The sequence below is a fragment of the Peromyscus californicus genome, unplaced genomic scaffold, assembly GCF_007827085.1.
Source record: "Peromyscus californicus insignis strain IS unplaced genomic scaffold, ASM782708v3 Scaffold_23__1_contigs__length_62951481, whole genome shotgun sequence".
Lineage (NCBI taxonomy): Eukaryota > Metazoa > Chordata > Mammalia > Rodentia > Cricetidae > Peromyscus > Peromyscus californicus.
In genome coordinates, this window is record NW_026294534.1 from 56766504 (window position 1) to 56785194 (window position 18691).

Here is an 18691-nt window from a genome sequence, read left to right on the forward strand (position 1 = left end):
GGGACAGTTATACAATTACCCCAAACGTATAGGGGAAGTTGTGCCCATAAGATTGAGATGTAATCGTGAGATTACATGTACACATAACATGGAGATGCACGGTAAATGGGGAGAATCATAGCTGTTATTCCACAAGAAGTTTACAACAAGAGACAGCCAGTTCATTCAAAAGGCAGTAATTCCTTTATAGCCTTTCTTGATGGTTTCCTCGAACAGAACCCTTAGTTCAGAGAGGTTGACCTTCTGAATTCCAGTTGTCACTGCTCTATACTCCATGGACTTTTGCTACCAGTGGCTCTCAATAATTTTCCTAGAGGGAGTTTAGAAAGCGGAGGGGAGACCCGCTAGGGCCCCACTCACAACTATCAAAGTTCTTACGTTAGTGTCTGAGAAAGTGCTGTACCACGTGACCATGCTGAGGAGACCATGACAAGAGGTCAGGTTACAAACATGACGGATGTGAGAGACTAACTTCAGGTTCCTGGACCACTTCCTGTTCGGGCAGCCTCCTTGGCTGAGATGAAGCGGGGATGGAAGCTGGGTGAAGGAGGACTGAGCACTGGGAGTTCTGTCCCAGTATTTCAACCGTAGCTTAGTTCTTCTGATGACTTGTGGCTTTTGTTTGTTTGGGTTTTCCGGAGGAGGAAACTTCTACTATTCAATCTTATCGAAAGCACAAATTGCATTTTCTTACATGGATAAAAAAAATCATTAGAGTCTATTTCATAGTTGAAAAATCTTGATGAAAGGCTTAAAGTAATTGCAGAGCAGTTCCTAACAGACTGCTGTTCCAAGGGCAAAGGGGTTCTGCGCATGTGCACGGTGTCTCTGCAGCTACAGTCAAAGAAAGATTAGTGGCTAGCTATGTCCCTTTAGAAGAGGCTTTTGATTCACAGAATCAAGTAAACAGAAGCCTTGCTTCCTTCTGTCTCTAGCAACACTCTCCAGTATACTGGCAGCCATCTTGGGCTGGGATGCAGTGATGAAATAATACCTAACCACACAGGCACTTAGGAGGGAAGACTCTTTGGACAAAAATCAAGGAATTTGGATGGAAAACTTAGGTGTAAGAAAAGAGACTGGATGCAGAATCTAAGAAGACTAGTGATGTTCAGGACAGATACTAAATCCTAAAGTCTTTGCATCACTACAGGAACCATAGGCCCATCCTCACAGTGAGCTGATTTGGTGCTAAGATGAATTCAACTGAATTTGGTCTAGGGAAATGCTGGCCTTTTTCTCATTACTCTGAACCCCAAAATAGGAGCTCCTTGCCTTCTGATTGCAATTTTATCTTAATAAACATTGTATGTTGAAAATATGAGTCACAGATACACTTAATGCACTTAACCTACCAATCATCAAATCCGACAGTTTAGCACACAATACACAATACACCCGAGCACCAATTTACCCTCCTGTTGATGACTGAAGCTGCAGCAGGAGCTGATAGGTTTGCACGGGATGATTATTGATTCTGCATCATTAGAACGTGAAAAGAAAAAAAAAAGGTAAGAGAAACTCTCACAAGTTACGGACCAAATGTAGAAGACAAGTAGCAGAAAGGACTGAGGGGTGTGACATTCTTAGCTATACTTTAACTTTCAGGACATAATACTGTCATTCCAAGAGTAAGAGGGAGGAGCAGTGTGGCACTTCTTGAACCCAATAAAGAGAGGTCTTGTGGGAAGAGCTGCCTGGCAAAGAAGACAATGTCATTTGAATCCTTTGAGTACTTGGGTACTGGTGGGAGTGCTAGTCTCAGCTTGAAATTCCTTCCCGAAGGAAGCAGCTTCTTGTGTACACAAGATAGACTGAGACAGTGACGACACTATCTCTTTAGGCTTCATGACACGTGTGTTTTGAAACACATTTCTCATCCTCATTCTATAGCTATCGATACCCCATTCATCCTACAGTATAAACATGAAAGTATTACTGACCATTATTGAACATGAGACACTTTCTCAAATTGTTGCTTTCCCCTCTGGCTAAAATACTCTGTGCTATAATGTCAGCTATGTGTTGGGTATATTCCTCGATGTTTGAAAACATTCTTGGGTGGCCCTCTTCGGTTAAAATTTTTAAAATGCCTTTATTACTTTGTTCTACTGTTTTAATGAATGCTCACTTTACTTGATAGTCCTCTATTTTCTGATCTTTATGTAAGCAGGACTATGTCTCAGCAACCCTTTGGAAGCCTGGAAATTTTTGTAGTGTTGGACATGTGTGTGACAAGCTCTCCACAGTTTTGAGAGGATATAAAACAAAAGGTGTATGAAGTCCAAATCACATTGTCATTACACAATTTACCTTTTGTCTAGTGTCTGTGTTCTGGTAGATCAGGCATCAGGCATCCAAGAAGATTAGGGTGTCCACTGATAGCCCTCTGTAGGACACATTAGCAGTATGGAACCTCAGTTCCAAGGCTGTCTGTTTACTGCCCTTTATGTGGGCAGCTTGGTATCCCAAAAACCATTCTGAAGCATAATCAGGCAGATATACCCATAAACAACATAGATCTGCTAATAATCTTCCAATGACAGGTGCTCTAGTCTCTACGATTTACGTGAGGTTACTGTGAAGGGGTATTGTTCATTACTAGTTGAGGTTTCAAGCATTCATTTTTTTTAGACTATTTTTAAAGGAATGTTAACAATAATAAAAAGAAAGTAGAACTTGGTTATAAAAGATGGCTGCTTTCTCTTTCTTTCCTCCAAACTCTCCTACATACACCTCCCTGCTCTCCTTCAAATCCATGTCCTCTTTGTTCACCAATTGCTTTTACATTTATATATGTACATACATATCTATTCCTAAATATAACTGTTCAGTCTATATAATGTACATGTATGTTTTCAGGGGGACTATTTGGCACTGGACAACCAATAGGTGTGGTCTAGGGAGAAATATAATAAAATTAAAAACTCAAAATAAAAAAAATAAGCTGGGTAGTGGGGGCACATGCCTTTAATCTTAGCACTTAAGAGGCAGAGGCAAGCAGATCTCTGTGAGTTTGAGGCCAACCTGGTCTACATAGCTAGTTTTGGAATAGCAGGGGCTATACAGTGAAACCCTGTCTTGAAAAACCAAAAAGAAAGAAAAGAAAAGAAAAAGAAAAAGAAAAAAATACAGTTCATTTAAAAAATTAATCCCAGCACTCGGGAGGCAGAGCCAGGTGGATCTCTGTGAGTTCGAGGCCAGCCTGGGCTACCAAGTGAGTCCCAGGAAAGCCGCAAAGCTACACAGAGAAACCCTGTCTCGAAAAACCAAAAAAAAAAAAAAAAAAAAGTTATCCTTTTGATAGCTTGTTTATTCTCATTTTAAGCAGATGCTTTTCAGCCATGCTGGCATTCTTACTGATTTACACACACACACACACCACACACATACACATATACACATACATACACACATATGCATGTACACACACACACAGACCCACATAAACACACATACACATATGCACACATGCATACACACATATATACATATATGTTTGGTGTTAATCTTTTCTCTTCATTGAATGAATTTGACACACAACTCTCTCCAAATGCAATCTGTTACCTTCCCTAAATCAGGAGAAGCAAGTCTTTTTGAAGCTGTAATGCAAACTGATGTCGAAAGCACATGTACAGAGCTGTTCCCTCCAATGCACTTCTAAGGGAGAAGACAATGGGCTGGAAAAAGTTGGTGACTGGGAAACAGCATTCTTTGGCATCACTCCATAAAATGCTAAGTGTAAGAGTATTTCCCATGCCTAGGCTTACCAGGAGATGGAGGGGGTGGAAATCCTGTGGTTAGGTATTCAAAGGAAAGGGTTAGTCAAAGATAGAGATGCTAGAGAAAACAAAAACGTGAGTCAGGAGATGGGATTTATGCAGTAGAAACAGCTGTGATATGTGGAATTTAATTTCAAAGCCTTGCTCCCTATAGAGACAAAATCATCTGAAAGGACCAGTATGGGCTCAGCATGCACATATGCTAATTTAGTAAGGCCACAAAAGAGGGCATATAAATCAGAGGCTATAACAACTCCACAGGGAAATAAAGGACAATACAAGATAATTGGCCAAGTAAGAGCATGGTTAATCTGAATATCAACAACTATCTTCATGTATCTGGGTTACAGAGGAAGGCCAGATTCACAGAAGAAAACTCTTTTAATCTTATAGATATATTACCATAGCCTTTAAAATATCTAAAATACCAATGAATCAATCTTTTTTCTAAATATTTATATCTCCCTTCTGAAGAGTGTATCATCTCTAGGTACTGAGTGTACATGCCATCACACAGATCTGATTCAATCCTGCAGATGATGAATCAAAGAAAAGACCATTTCCCAGAGAATATCAAGTGTGTAAACTGTAAAGTTGTACATCAAAAATGAACATGGTCCCTTTCTCACAATAAGCATAAAACCCCAATAATGAGCTGGGAAAAGGCTGCTGTGCAACAGATACTATTATAAAACTGTGGGACACAGTAAAAACTTGTATAACTTTTATATGTATAATTTTAAAATGTCTCAAAATATAATTGCTAATAGTTTCTACTCTGTAATTCATGACACTCCCAGGAATCCAGTTTTAAGCAAATAAATAGCTATACATGTGTTGACTGGTTTTATGTCATCTGAGAGGAGGGAATCTGAATTGAGAAAATTGAGATCAGTTGTAGGTAAGCCTTTAGCACATCTTCTTTCTTTTCTTTTCTCTTCTTTATTCGTTTCTCATATATTACACCTGACTGCAGTTTGCCCTCCACCCACTACTCCCATTCCCCGCAAAATACACCTTTCCTGTCCCCCAGATCCACTCCTCATCCATTTCTCTTCAGAAAAGAGCAGGCATCTCAGGGACATCAACTGAACACATCATAACAAGTTACAATAGGCACACACTTGTGTATCAAGACTGGATGAGTCAACCAAGTAGGAGGAAAACGGTCAGAGACACCCCACTCCCACTGTTAGGAGTCCCACAAGAACACCAGATCAACAACCATCACATATATGCAGAGGACCTAGCTCAGACTGGGTACAGGCTTTGACTGTCACTTCAGACTCTGTGAGACCCTAGGAGCCCTACTTAGTTGATTCTGTGCGCTGTGCTCTTGTAGCACGTTTTCTTAATTAGTGATCGATGTAAGAGGAGCCAGCTCATTGTGGGTGGTGTCACCCCTGGGCTGGTTGGTGGTCATGTTTGCTCTAACAGACTGAGCAAGCCATGGAGAGAAAGCCAGGAAGCAGCACTTCACTGTGGCCGTGGCACCAGCCCCTACCTCCAGGCTCCAGCCCTGCTTTGAGTTCCTGCTCTGACTTTCCTCTGTGATTGACGGTTACCTGGTTTATTTATATACCCTTTCCTCTCCAAGCTGCTTTTGGTCATGGTGTTTCATCACAGCACTAGAAACTCTAAGACAGCACTGTTATTTGTAACTATGAGAAAGTAAAAAGGGTATGTCTGAAAAACTGAAAAAGGTTACATTACAGAACATTATTTAACCGAAAATATTGCAAGCATATTAAAATAAATTCTTTCATGAACCCAAAATGGGGGAGGAATTGTACTGGCATCCTATGACAGTCACTAGATTTAAAAAAATCCACTTTTGAGAGAATTTAATGAGAAAGTGTTTATGATACATGTAGAGCAGAAAGGTCAAGATGCCAGAACTATGTTCTTATATGAATCCAAATAGATTTTAAGAACCTTCCCTGAGAGTGATGTTACCAATAGCAGAACAGGGAGTCCCAGCTCATGCCCTCATAGAAACACTGATTTCAGTGACAGATTGTCTTAGTTAGGGTTTCTATGCTGCAAAGAGACACCATGACCAAAGCAACCTGGGTTTATTCAGCTTATGCTTCCACATCATTAAAGGAGGTCAGGACAGGAAGCTGGAGGCAGGAGCTGATGCAGAAGCCATGGAAAGGTGCTGCTGTTTCCTGGCTTGCTCCCATGGCTTACTCAGCCTGCTTTCTTACAGAACCCAGGACCACCAGCCTGGAGTTGGTACCACCTATAATGGGGCTGGGCCTTCCCCCTACAAATCACTATTTAAGAGATGCCCTATAGGCTTGCCTACAGCCCCATTTTACAGAGGCATTTTCTCAGTTGAGGTTCCCTTCTCTCTGGTGACTCTAGCTTGTGCGAAGGTGACATAAAACTAGCCAGTACACATGTGGACCCAAGTATCTCTTATCAGAATGCTGAAATTTAGCTACAAGCATGCAATACTCTCAGGAAAGCAGAGAACTGAGAAATCCACACTGTGACAGGGAAGAAGAATGTGGACTTTGCCCACACCAGCCCCTCCCTCAAGCAGATGCAGAAGGGATTATTCTGGCCCAGGAAGTCTCTCTCTCTCTCTCTCTCTCTCTCTCTCTCCTCTCTCTCTCTCTCTCTCTCTCTCTCTCTCTCTCTCTCTCTCTCTCTCTCTCTCTCTCTCTCTCTCTCTCTCTCTCTCGAAATCAAAGTGTAGAGCATACATTCCTGTTCTAGCTTTTTACAAGACTAATCAAGTAATGAGTGTCTCTTGGCTCCCGATAAGCAGGATGGAACTGGCATGCTTTGGATGCCTGGGGACTGCTTAGAACAAAAGAAAGTGGTGGGTGGCTTGCTGTAGCCAGCACAGCTTGATACAATCAGGAGAAATGCACTCAACAATTAAAGTTTCTCTCTCGCACGAGGGAGGGAGGAGAGCATGTGGCCAGTATTCTAAATTTTCCAAGGACTATCTGGGGGACTCAACCTTTGCCTTGGCTCACTCACAGCATTAGTGAATTGACAGCTTGGAAGCCTGGGGGCTGCAGAGAGCAAAGAAGAAAGGTAAGAGTTTGGTGCACAGAACATCTCTGTGCAGGGAGAACTTTACAGCTCAAATTTCTCTCTTGGGAGAGAAGTGGAGGAAAAGAATATGCTTCCAGTGGTCTGGCTCTCCTGAGGACGGCCAGAGAAAACGGTGTCTGCCTGGTGAACCGGCATACATTGAATGCGCAGTGGCTGTTCAGAATAAGGAAAAGCTGGGTGGCTTGCAGCTGTGCAGCCAGTTAACCGGGAGTAATGAAGACAGATATCAGAGGGTGGAAGGAGAGGACAATAGGTTTCTGGGAAGGAAACTAGTACTCCTGGATAACTGAGAAACTGCACACACAGCTACAGAGAAATAACATGTTCTTAAAGAGACTCTCTAACCAGGCCTCGAGCGGTGAGTTTTCCGTGTCAAGCACTTCCTTAACTATCAGAGGTGGATGTTTCCTCAGTTGGAAAGATTATAAATGGAACCTGGAAGAGACACAATGAAACAAGGAGCTTGGTTTACAGAAGAAAATAAATCTCTAGAAACCAACTGTAAGGAAAGAAAGTATACAGTATACGAATTGCATAAAATAAAATGCAAAATAATCACCATAAAGAGGTTCAATATGCTCATGAAAATGATGGATAATAAAATGATTTTGGAAAAAGAAACAGAAATATCTAAAAGAATAGAAAATGAAATTTTAAACCAAAGAATACAATACCTAAAATGCAGTATTTAGCTGAGGGGCTCAACAATGGACTTGGTAAGGCAGGGAAAAAAAAAAAAAACAGAAACAAAAAACAACATTTGAATTGTTCAATTCAGGAGGATTAAAAAGAGAACAGTGAAAATCATTAGGAAAGCTTAAGTGACTATGGGGACACCAATATATGCATTATGGAAGTGTAAGAAGGAAAAGAAAAAAAATGGAACAGGGAGATTCTTCAAAGAAATGATGATAGAAACTTCTCAAATATGGGGAAGGAAATGGAGAGATATAGTGATGGATGCAGAGAAATCACACCACGACTCAACCATGTTATGGAAAGTCAAAGAAAATACGGTAGAGAAAAATGACTTGTCATATACCACAGAATGTCCATAAGACAAGCAGTAACTTCTCAGCAGAAACAATTCAGAGAGGCTGTGAGATTGTGTATGCTGAGAGCATAAAAAAAGAGAAAAAAGAAAACAAACAAAAAACCGCCATAAAAGAACTGTATTTGGCAAAGACATCCTTAAAAAACGAAGGGTATTTTTATAATACCTGTGGTACTATTCCAGCAAGAATCAACAAATTATGCTACTCGACTAAAAGAAAGAGAAATGACTAACTGGACTTAACAAACAAAACAAACAAAAAGGATCAACTAAATGCCATCGGTAAGCATCTTCCTTTGGATTTAGAAGCAGGCAGCCTTAAGGTGAAATCATGGAAAAGATAATCCATGTAATCAGTAGCCAGAAAAGAAGTGGCCCCACTTAGACCAGACAAGACCAGCTTCAAATAAAAACTGCCAAATGAGACATAATGTGGAACCATAATGTACTGGGAATAAAGTCAATCCCTAGGAAAATAAATCGTTATCTCCCTGTCCCCTCCCTCTCTCTCCCAAACTTATGGATCAAATATTGACAGAAGTGAAGGAAAAAACAGCAAACAATAGATGTCCAAGTTCTACTTCAGTGAGAGAGAGAAGGGCAGGTAGAAAACCAAGAAAGTCATGGAGGACTAATAACACACTATGGGTGAAATATTTAGACATGTCCAGAACATCAGATACAACATTCTTCTTATGTGCACATCTCCTCTCCACCACAGATCACACATTAACGTTAACAATCGTCATAGACTTAAGACAACCAAAATAATTTCACTCTCATTTTACCACTATAATGCTATAAAAATAGCAGAGGAAAATATGTAGAAAGTGGACATTCTCTTCCATACTATTTGAACCAATGTGTTGAAGAAATTAAAAGAAAAAATGAAATTATCTTGAGACAAATGAAAATAGACACAACTTATAAAATCAAAAGTTAGGAGATGCATTAAAAGTAGCTTGAGTATGAGTTTTTGGCAATGAACATCTACAATACAAAGGCAGGCAACATTAAATTTCTTAATTTTATACCTAAACAATCAAAGGAAGGAATGAACTAAATTTCGAGAAGATATGGAGTAGAAAAAAAAATGGAAAGAAATAGTGGACTCTAAGAAGTATCTTTTCCCAAACAAAATTGGTCAATATTTAGTTAAAATAATAAAGAAAGCACTCAAATAAGTAAAATCAGAGGTGAATAACTGTACTTGATGATGCTGAAATGAAGAAGTTTCTAAGAAAGTAGTATTATGATCAATTATGTAGCAACATATTGGACAATCTAAAAGAATTGGACAAATCACTAGAAACATACAATCATCAAGGTTTAATCATGGAAAAACAGAACAGATTAAGATACCTATAACTAGTAAGAATATAAACTTGATAATGTAAAAAACAAAAAACAAAAACAAAAAAAACCCAAAATAACAAAAACCAAAAAACCTTGCAACAAAGACGAGCCTGGTACCAGATGGCCCCAGCAGTGAATTAATCTCACCAAACAGTTGAAGAATTAATGCCAATATTTTTTAGACATTTCCAAAGCACGGAAGAGGGAACATATCCAAACTTATCTTAGGGGCCAGCATCACTGTGATACCAAATATATGCATACAAAAGAAAATTACCAGCCAATACTCCTGATGAACATAGATGCAAAATCCTACCCATAACCATAGCAGGCTGAATTCAATGGTACATTAAAACAATCAAAGATCCAAACTAGAAGTATTTATCCATAAGGATAGAGCATAATTTAGCATAAGAAAATCAACCAAAGTATAAAAAAATCTCATACTGAGATTCACATTTATATTTATATGCCTTAACAAATCCTTGAAACGTACTTAACAAAATTCAATATACTTTATCAATATCATGATGAAATTATTTAAAAACTAGGCACAGTTTGAAATGCTGATTATGTAAAATAATCTATAATCCACCAAAAACCCACTAGAACTGATAAAATCAGCAATGTTGCATAATATAAACGAACACACAAAATCAGTTGCATTTCTACACACTAACAGGAATCAACTTGAAGAGGAATTTATAATCCCATTTAGAAAAGTGTCAATAAACATAAAAACATTAGGAATAAGCAATCATAACAGAAGATTCATAAACTAGAAACTGTAAAGCAGTGCTGAATGAAATGACAAAGAAAAGAAAAGATAGAAAGACCGGTCATGCTCAGGACTGAAGATTTAATGTTTTTAAAACATCTGTATTATTCAAAGGAACCCTTAGATTCAGTGGAGTCAATACCTTATTGACATATTTTACAGAAATTAAAAATAAATTCTATATTGACAGAGACCTCAAGCATCCAAGACAATCTAGAGAAAGAGTGAACGAGGGAGGAATCATGGCATTGAACTAAAAACCTGTCCCAGAGCTCCAGCACAGCATCGTCTGCAGAAGGGTGAGCCTGGGGAAGTCCCATCGAGACAGGACCAAAACTTTCACAGGGGCCAGTAATACACCCGGGGGAATAGAACAGTGCTGGGAAATCTGTCCATCCATTTACATCTTAGAGTCAACGAAAACATTAACGAGAGGGATTAAATACTAAATTTAAGACCCTAAGCCACAAAAGTCTCAGGAAAACAAACAAACAGGAAAATCTTGGTGATGATTTTTAGATAGGCCACCACAAGCTCAAACAAGGAGGACTACATTACACTGAACAACTAAACATTGAATAACGGTAATCTTGGGAAATGGGCGAACTACCTGGTGCTTAATACTCTAAATAACAAGAGACATCTATGACTCACTTGCAAAACAAACAAAACAGAAATGAAAGAATAAGCAAAATACTATTTGAAGAACAAAGTTCTTGAATAGAATTTCTCTAAAGATATACAAATGATCAATAGGCATTTAAAAGGTACTCAATGGCACTATTATAAATGTTTTATAAATATAAAGAATATATACATGCATACATATTTATATATTCATATATATATATCTATAAAATCTTCCTATTCATTTCTTCGCATACTTCCCTAAAACCTTTGGACTTGCCATGTTGCCAGGAATGTCTTTTGTGTGTTAACATTTAAGAGGGTGCCAGAAGATGGCCCAGCAGTAAGAACTTGTACTGCTCTTCTAGAGGACAGAAGTTCAGTTCCCAACACCCTCATCAGGTGGTTCACAACTATCTGTAACTAGCTCCGGGGTATTTGACACCCTCAACTGCACACAATGTACATACAAACACATATATACACATCCTTAAAATATAAATGTTTAAAAATATTTTTAAAATTTCATAGGGTATATACCATCTTATTCATTTCTTTTTATGTCCCTCTCTCTAAAATCATCATATAATCCTGATAGTGTCTTTCTTCTCAGTCCTAATTCATCTCCGCCTCTTCATAACATAGTGTGTGTAAAACCCTGTTGGCGTTTAATAAGTGGTGAACAGCTTCCAGTTAAGTATATAGTTATCGCTTAACCTTCCTGTCTCCATTCACACAGAGTTAGGAGCTAGAAGCGCTGGAGACTACCCTTCATGGAGATAGGAAGCATAAACTAAACCATAAACAGATCTGTAGGTCTAGAACTGGAAGAAAGGAATCTGACAGAAAATGTACCCAGAAAACTTGGAGTACATCTGAATTCTCAAGTGAAAAAGTTTCAGGACATAAAAACGTGTGTGTATGTACAGGTGTGAGTGAAAGTAAGGTAGTTAAATAATACACTAAAGGATAATCAATTTATATCATAAGTATCTATGGAATTAGGCCTTATTCACTGGTCTGTATCTAAGGTCTAGCTTGCTATATTGCCTATGGAACAATTAGAACAGAGCCTATCTATTTCTATCCACTTTCCTGATCATGTGTATATCCATATCCATAAAACTTTAGTTTTTACCAACACACACACACACACACACACACACACACACACACACACACACAGAGAGAGAGAGAGAGAGAGAGAGAGAGAGAGAGAGAGAGAGAGAGAGAGAGAGAGAGAAAGAGAGACAGACAGACAGACAGACACAGACACAGACACAGACATAGACACAGAGAGACAGAGAGATTCTAAGCATCAATTTAACAGTCCTATGGGTGTTTGATGTGGCTTTTTTGTATACCTTATCATAAAAGGATACATGTGTAAGTCAGTGTTTCATATAGCTCGGTTGGGTATGATCAGGCTATCCCGTGTTCTAAGTGGTTGACAAGCTTTAAGAGATTCCATACTAAATGGAACATGAACTTGCATGCTAAGCCTAGTCCAAGTGACTTCATATTACACAGTAGAAGTCGGTCACCTGTATTTGGCATGAAAATTCTAACGAGGAATGACTCTACATCTTGTTTGTGTGATTAAAAACCACTACTTGCCCAGCACAAACCACAAGACAGACTAATAACTTGTTCATGCAAAGAAAATAGTTACCACCTATGAATTTATTGAAGTAGATCAGGAACCCATGTGCATATCAAAATCCTATCAGAAAACCTAGTCTAGTGAACCTGCCGAACACACTAGACCATTATAACCCCGTCATCACCATCATCTACTGAGTGGACATATTATTCAGTGCATGCATTATAGGATATAAGAGATAAGCTCCTAACGCCTGCCTGTTCCAGGGACTTCAACTTGGCAAGGTTCTATACCTGGGCTTGAATAAGCTCTGCTGTGAACCACCTCTAACAATTTCCACAGGTACTGGACCAGTAATACATCACCACATGACTCTGCACCATGTGACTCTGAGTGTACATCTGTTCTCTGCCTTTGCCTTTAGTAGTCTCCTTAAGTCTCTTAAAGCCATTTCTATATACCACTGTGTGCTCTGGGAGTTAGTTGTAATTAAGATGAGAAGAGAAGAACTTCTGATGGCCAAGGGCCCTTATCAAGTAAAGTCAGGGTTATCTGGTGAGTTACAGGCAAAGTAATTGACATAGCTCATGGACTTCAATAAACCGTCACTGCAGGAAGACATGTGTGCACCTATGTTTTTTGACACAGTGTCCTCACAGCAGTACATTTTGGTTTTACCCACCGTACTTTACCTTTTGTAAGTAAAGAACTGTTCCCTTCAGGACAGCATAGAAGGTTTTCCATCCCCGCTTTCCTCTTGGAGCTAAGGAGGGGAAATGTAAAAGTTTAGTTGACAAAAATCAGCATTTTAGAAGAACAGTTTAAAACTTCAACATGATGACTGTTTTTTTTTTTAATATTCCTGGTTTGTTAGCTATCAACAGAATGAAAACTAAAAATTCCTTTAAACCTATTTGTTCTAAAACACTTTCATGTATTGTTGTACTTCATCCTCCCAGTAATCCTGCCAAGCAGGCATTAGGACTTTCCTCTTTCTAAAAGTGAGCAGAGAAAGAGTCGTCTTGCTCATAGTCATACAATCGGAAGGAAGAGGGGCTGGAAACAGAGCTCTGGTAGCATAGCTCTACCTGCTGTCCTTCAGGAGAGGTGACTCCCAGAAAGACAGAAACAAAAACAAAAACCTAAACTAAGCAGATTAGAGACCCGTGATTACGAAAGGACCCCTCCCCTGGCATTTCTCTCCCAAGTCTCCCACCAAAGCACAGCTCTGTGATCACTTCTGTGCACACTGTAGAACTCTGATGCTGGTATTACCACAGTGCGATTGTCCTGTGTTCCCACCTAAATGTCTCTTTCCCTAGACTCAGAATGATCTGAGACCAGGCAGTCTTAATCTTTAGATCACAGATCCTTGTATAGTATAAGCAGATTTAGACACTATCTCAAAAGATTCCTAAAATCGGCTCATTCATAAGTCTTTATATTCCTTTTATTATTCTAGAATACAAAGCGGATTTTTCTCTATTCACTTAACACATTCTATTAACTCAACAAATCACTCAAGCAAAACCACAGATCAGACAAAAGTTTATTTATTCCAATAAAACTGGAATATGTGACTAGAAAATGTTATCACCTGAATGTTGTTCTCCTGAACATGTTAGCTCAAACACATTTTTTGAGGTGCATTTACACATATCCCTTTCGCATACATTTGGCTTTCTTTATCTTGGGCACCTGATTAATTTAGGACATATTCATATACAAATCTTTTTCAGCTGAGTTCTCAGGACTCTTGGCTTGGGATCTAGGCAACTCTCCACCTATAGAGCCCCAGTGCTCCTGCCAGCAGCACACTGAGATAGCCACCTGGCAAGAAAGACATCCGCTCTGCAGGTTTCAGGGGAAATAGAAAATACCATCCTTCTGTTTCTACTCGGTGAAGTTTGAAGGTATGTGCTGAAAAAAATTTTTTTGAAAAAGGGCACATTACAATTTCCTTTGGTTAAAAAAAAGAGACTAACATGAAGGAGAATTTAGTAGGTAAGTCATGGCACTTTAGCAGATGATAAATTCTGATCCTGCCCATACGAGACTCATGCACATAGGCGTGACCATGGGCTGTGTTACCTGATGCGAAGTGGACTCTGAAGTAGCATGGCCCAGTCTAGAGTTCACGCTATCTCAAAAATGACACCTCCCTGAAAATTCACACAATCCCTGAGGACTTCAGCCCATTCATTAAACTGTGTGGGTAATTTGCATAACTTTGGATAAGGAAAGCCCTGGCTAACCACTGGTGAGAAGCAGAGAAAAGCCTGTTTCCTATGAGATGTTTATATAGGTCCTAGTGTTGAAAAGCTCTCCCTGGGGCTCTAAGACTAATGTTTGAGATCGTGAGATAACTTCAATGCAAAGATCCACAAATCCACTTTTCTACCATAAAGTAACACTATGGCTAAGAAGCCAAGTAAAGGTTCTTTAGCATCACCATAGTGCATCTATCGTAAACAGACTCTGAGGAGCAGCTCATGTGACAAATCAACCTGAACCCCGCCCCTGAGGACCAGTGCCAATCATCTTAATGGCACTAGCTACTTTTCATGTTCCACAGAAGTGGAAGACTTAATCTGGCCTTTTATGGTTATAATTATAGTCTTTTATAGTTGTAATTGACGTGGTCTGGTCAATGATAATCGAGCTGTTTAAGACTTAAATAAAGCAATTTGCAATCCTCCTAACAAGCAAGTGTTCATGGGACCACAGCCAGTTTGCAGTAAGGCTTCTCACCACAATGCTAAGAGTAAGGAGCTATTACCCCCTCCATTTTCTCAGGGGACTGTGGGTGTGAATAAGTGAATTGGGAAAAGGAGGACCACTGTGCACGGGAGTAGGCTGGGAGGCCCTCTGATTTCCACCCTCTACCATCTCCATAGAGTTGCTATTGAGACTGCATGAAGTGAGGCTCCACTTGACACCAGGAATGAAGAGCACTGCTCCTCAGAACAACAACTGTGGGATCCCTGGAGACTGAAGTTCATGTGCTATCGAGTACATACAGCTAGCTGGGCGAAGTACTGTCAACTACAGTTATGTAAAATATACAATGGGAGCGATGAGGGGAAAGACCGTGAATCTATAGGAACCCCAACATTTGAGTGAAAGCAGGGTGTCAAATATAGAAATATTTGAATAAACATCCTGCTATCTAGGGTGAGAGAGTGTTTTACAAAGCAACAAACAGATACAATTTAACGCCAAGATCATGCTTACATAGCAGTTTTTAGCTCTTATACTTCCAAGTCCATCAAGGGTAGTTCAGTTTAATTATTGCCTGTAAATATGAGAGCCTTGCAAGGACTAATTCCAGGCATCTGCCTCCAACCTATGTAACAGTAGCATTTATTAGTTTAGCTTAAAATACTACCAAAATAGACATTATTTTGCCATTTGCTACTGTCTATTCAGATGTACCTCCATATCTGCTTTTTCCTTCATTCATTACATCTTTCTAGGGCATCTTCAAGTAGTCTTTGAAATCTGGACTTAGTAATTCCTTTAGTAAGGGCATGTTAGCAGCTAACCTTTACTTTTGTTTGTAAACGTGATATTTTTCTTAAAATTGTAGCCATATCTACTAGCAACCTCAAAATTATGTTTGATTATGAGTTTCTTTTAGTTTAACTCTTTAGTACATCATTTTGAGAAACCCTTAGCCATTGTGTCTTTAAATCTTATTGTGTCCCTTGGCTATTGCTAATACCTCGACCATCTAATGCCTAACACCCGTTCTGACTTCTCACTTCTAACAAGCATTTTGTTGTTCTTTGAATTTTTGCTTTTGTTTCTGGTTGTCAATTCTGGGAATTAGAACACAGGGTCTTGGTGCCGGATAGGCCCCACACTGCCCCTGAGCTACATCCCCAGGCCCTCAAAGGCTTCTTTCACTTTCCATAATTTATTACTCCTGACCCTGTGTGTGTCCAGCATGTACATATATGTCAATATGCATACGCACATGGAGGTAACAGGTTGATAGTGACTCTCTTCCTCTCTCTCTCCCTCCCTTTTTGTGACAAGGCCTCTCACTGAAATCATGGCTCTTGGATTGGTTAGATTGTTTGGCCAGTGACCTCCAGGGATCCACCTACCTCTACCATCCCAGAGCTGGGGATATAGACACATGTCACCTTGCTTGACCTTCCTTCCAAGGGTTTCTCAGCTGCTCCGTCATATTCTCCATGTCATTGTCCTTTGTTGCTACCTGCTATGTGGATCTAACTCCAGTATTCCAACCACTCCTCCTCCATCTCTAATCCAATACTGACTGGAGGCTTAGGTGAGGCTGGTGAGCTCATGTCTCGGGACCTGGACTCACTGTTACTCTGAACCTCACTGGATTTCCCTTTGATTGTTACAGAGCCATCCATTTTTATTTAAAGGGTGTTTAAAAATATTTTCTCTATCACTTTCAGAAGTTTTATAATGAGAAAGTTCACAATCTGTAGGTCAACATATAGTGAAAAATAGAGTTTATAGTTCTTTCTTTTAAAAGACATGTGTCCATGAACTTTGTAACCTAGGAAGAATTTAGTTCGAGCAGAATATAGAATGTATGAGGGTAAGGACAGGGAAAGAGAAAGTAGAACAAGGCAATCAGCCGGGAGGCATTTACAGTAGTACAGGCAGGAGAAAAGGGCCAGAGCACAGAGGTCTGAAGTATATTAAAATAAAGAAAGGGAGGAAGAAAGGGGAAGAGACTACCCAAGTCCTGCTATGGCTGCGAGGCTAGCCTTGAATATAACTGTTCTAAGTGATCTACAGCAACCTTTCAGGTAAGTAATGATCTTTAACCCATACCAACATCTCTATAACTATAATTATTAGTGCAGTTCGGAAAAGTTAAGAAAGCTGTCTGGTAGGTTGTTCACTTGAAGATTCCAAAGCTATTTCAATGGACAAGTCAGATCAATAAACATGTTATGGACATTGGAGGAAGGAGGAGCTGGGAAGGAGGTAGCGAGACTGGAGGGGAGGGGATTTACGTTCGATCTTTAGTCTCTTTGAAATGTGGGGCCTTCAAATACATCCCTGATCAAAGCTACAGTCTTAGAATAGAGCCATATCCTTGTGTCTGCTCTCTCCAACATTTCTAGAGAATAATAACACAAACATCAATAGTACAAACATTGTGGTGATAGTAATAAGGGCAGCAGCTAATGTTTACTGTGAACATACCGTGTAGCAACCATTCACATATTCCACATGCATATGCTAAAACATGAACTCTATAAGGGAGCCTTGACTGCAACCCACTTTTGCTGGCGTTAAATCTGAGATCCACATAGAACTCAGAGCATGTGTTTTTCTCCCATCACTGGGCACTTTCACTCAGCTATGTGCTCAGGCCAAGGCAGGTTAAACTGGATCTAGGGCAAAGTGTCTTGGATTGCTAGGAGACAGAAGGGTAATTAGATTATTTACAAGCTGATTCAGCAAGAGTGGACTCTCAGGAAAAACACTGCCTCAAATAATCTCAGAGATATTTATATAATGGGCTATATAATTGCATCAGTACATACCCCTTGACTATCAGTCCTGGCAGGGACATTGTTTCTTGCCCTCTCTGCGGGTTAAAATAAAATTGAAAAAGACCAACAAGATTCTGTGATTATTCTTCTATAACTTTCATACACATATATATTTTTCTGCAAACTAAAAGCTAGCAGTGGCTCTAGAGACGGTCCATAGTGACACTTATCACTGGCTCTTCAATATCACAAACCAATTGTTACATTCCACACTGAAGGACCTCATGTGGAACTATAACATGCTGTGAATAACGTTCTACCTTCAGTTTACTACGAGTCTCCATAGCAAAGGGAAATGCGTATCCGGAGCTGTGCACTTCTGTAGAGAAGGTACACCACATCCCTAAGCAATGCAAGAGCCTTCATAAAAAGGTGAAATGTGTATCTGGGGCTGTGCACTTCTGTAGAGAAGGCACACCACATCCCTAAGCAATTCAAGAGCCTTCATAAAAAGGTGAAATGTGTATCTGGACTGTGCATGTCTGTAGAGAAGGTACACCCACATCCTAAGCAATGCAAGAGCCTTCATAAAAAGGTGAAATGTGTATCTGGACTGCACACTTTTGTAGAGAAGGTACACCACATTCCTAAGCAATGCAAGAGCTTTCATAAAAAGGTGAAATGTGTATTTGGGACTGTGCACTTTTCTAGAGAAGGTACACCACATCTCTAAGCAATGCAAGAGCCTTCATAAAAAGGTGAAATGTGTATCTGGACTATGCACTTCTGGAGGGCAGGCACACTGCACCCCTAAGAAGTGCAAGGGTCTTCATAACAAAGGGAAATGTGTATCTGGACTGTGCACTTTTGTAGAGAAGGCACACCACATCCCTAAACAGTGCAAAGACTACACAATCTTGTACC

The 18691-nt window shown here is 39.7% G+C and overlaps 1 protein-coding gene across 7 annotated transcripts in view; it reads right to left on the reverse strand.

The window, feature by feature from the left end:
- Positions 1–18691, reverse strand: part of Psd3 (pleckstrin and Sec7 domain containing 3) — a 447179-nt gene that overhangs the window by 51141 nt on the left and 377347 nt on the right. For all 7 annotated transcript variants that reach the window (XM_052752396.1, XM_052752397.1, XM_052752400.1 and 4 more), the window contains one exon: positions 12968–13038. In XM_052752396.1, coding sequence (XP_052608356.1) covers positions 12968–13038 — 71 coding nt within the window. The remainder of the gene's footprint in view (positions 1–12967; positions 13039–18691) is intronic.